The sequence below is a fragment of the Nicotiana tomentosiformis genome, chromosome 2 (genome assembly GCF_000390325.3).
Source record: "Nicotiana tomentosiformis chromosome 2, ASM39032v3, whole genome shotgun sequence".
NCBI classification, from domain to species: Eukaryota; Viridiplantae; Streptophyta; class Magnoliopsida; order Solanales; family Solanaceae; genus Nicotiana; species Nicotiana tomentosiformis.
The window spans coordinates 159552856-159554558 of NC_090813.1; the positions used below are offsets into that span (position 1 = coordinate 159552856).

Genomic DNA, 1703 nt, shown 5'->3' on the forward strand with positions numbered 1-1703 from the left:
GGCTCATGAAGCTGTTCCGGTTCTATCCCAAATTCCATAGCAACCTAAGGAGTGACATATGATAAAGTGGAACCGAGATCAATAAGAGCATATACATCATGAGATTGGACAGTCAATATACCTGTGACAACATCTGGAGAAGCCTCTGAACTCTGGCGACCCCTCATAGCATAGAAACGACTGGATCCTCCCAAACACTATGCACCACCACTAGCTGCACCACGCCCTGCGGGTGCTGGAGGGCTTCGAGCTAGCGGAGGTGCTGCGGATGTAATAGCTGCAGAACTGACTGGCTGTGCCATGCCCCTGCCCACACTCTGGCAGGACGAACGTTAATCCCTCTGAATGTGACCCCTGATACCACACCTGTAGCATATGGGTTGGTCCATGAAACAGGCCCTAAAATGCATCTTCCCACACCTAGTGCATGGGGGCCTCCACTGCTACTGGAATCTCCTTCCAGGTCTACCCTGCTGGTAGGATCCCAGGTTGCCCTGACTGGGCCTGAAATGTCTCCACTGCTGCTGATTGGGACCTAATGGCGGTGCGCTAACCGAAGACTGAGCAAAGGACTGGGATAGCCCTGATGAACCTCCCCTGAATGCTGACCTGCCACCACCACTGCCACCAGAAGAACCACCTAAGTTGCCCATAGACCGGGCCTTATTGCTACCCTCTCGCTCCATTCTATTCTTGAATTTACGGGTCTCGGTGGCTTGAGCAAATTCCACCATCTTCCCAGAGTTCATATCCGAATTCAAGGCTGCTATAGCAGCCTCATTAATAACCAAAGGGCTGAGGCCCTGAACAAACCGATGCACTATAGCCTCCATAGTGGTCAACTTGTAAATAGCATATTTGGACAGGTGCACGAACCTCATATGGTACTCCCACACACTCATGCTACCTTGTGTTAGGTTCTCAAACTCAGAGGCAAGGGTTGCCTTAGTCTTGGCAGGAAAGAAATGATCAATGACGGCATCGACAAACTCACTCCACCTCGTCGGAGGGATCCCCTCCTCACGGGACTCCTCCCACATCTCGAACCAAGAATAGGCCACCTCCTTCAGGCGATAGGAGGCCAATTCCACTCCTTCCATTTCAGTAGCACGCATAACTCGAAGAGTCTTGTGCATCTCATCAATGAAATCCTGGGGGTCCTCCTAGGGATTAGTACTCGTGAACACTGGAGGATCTAACTGGAGAAACCTATGCACCCAGGAACTAGTAGAATCCCCTTACTGGCTGGAAGAAGTAGGTGCAATATTTGATCTCTGGGCCTAAGAAGCTACTATCTAAGCCAACATCTGTATGGCCCCCTAAGGTCCCCATCAAAAACACTAAGACCGAAAGCTGGGGCTAGAGGTGTAACTGGAGTATCAGTTGGAGGAATTGATGTACCCTTATTAGCTGTAGGAATTGGTGCAGTCTGAGCAGGTGTAGTAGAATAGGGTGGTGTGGTAGTTGGGGGGAATATCCTGTAACGACCCGACCGGTCGTTTTGAGCTCTAGCGCGTCGTTCTATGGTTTGAGGCCATGAGCAGTTTTACTTCAGGTATTATGACTTGTACACGTGGTCGAAATTGAAATTTCGGAAGTTCAAAGTTGATTTGGAAAGAAAATTCTCATTTCAAAAGCTTTAAGTTGGAAGGATTGACTAAGATTGGATTTTAGAGTAAACGGCCTCGGAATCAGGATTTGAA

General features: G+C 49.3%; 1 protein-coding gene across 1 annotated transcript; it reads right to left on the reverse strand.

Moving 5' to 3' along the window:
• Positions 1 to 443: 443 nt before the first annotated feature.
• LOC138905943 (uncharacterized) lies at positions 444 to 1136 on the reverse strand. The gene has a single exon (XM_070194457.1). It carries the CDS (start codon positions 1134 to 1136, stop codon positions 444 to 446), a length of 693 nt encoding a protein of 230 aa, XP_070050558.1.
• Positions 1137 to 1703: the final 567 nt, after the last annotated feature.

Bases quoted from the DNA above. Each gene is read 5' to 3' on its own strand.
- LOC138905943 (XM_070194457.1), bottom strand. From the start codon at position 1,136: ATGCACAAGACTCTTCGAGTTATGCGTGCTACTGAAATGGAAGGAGTG.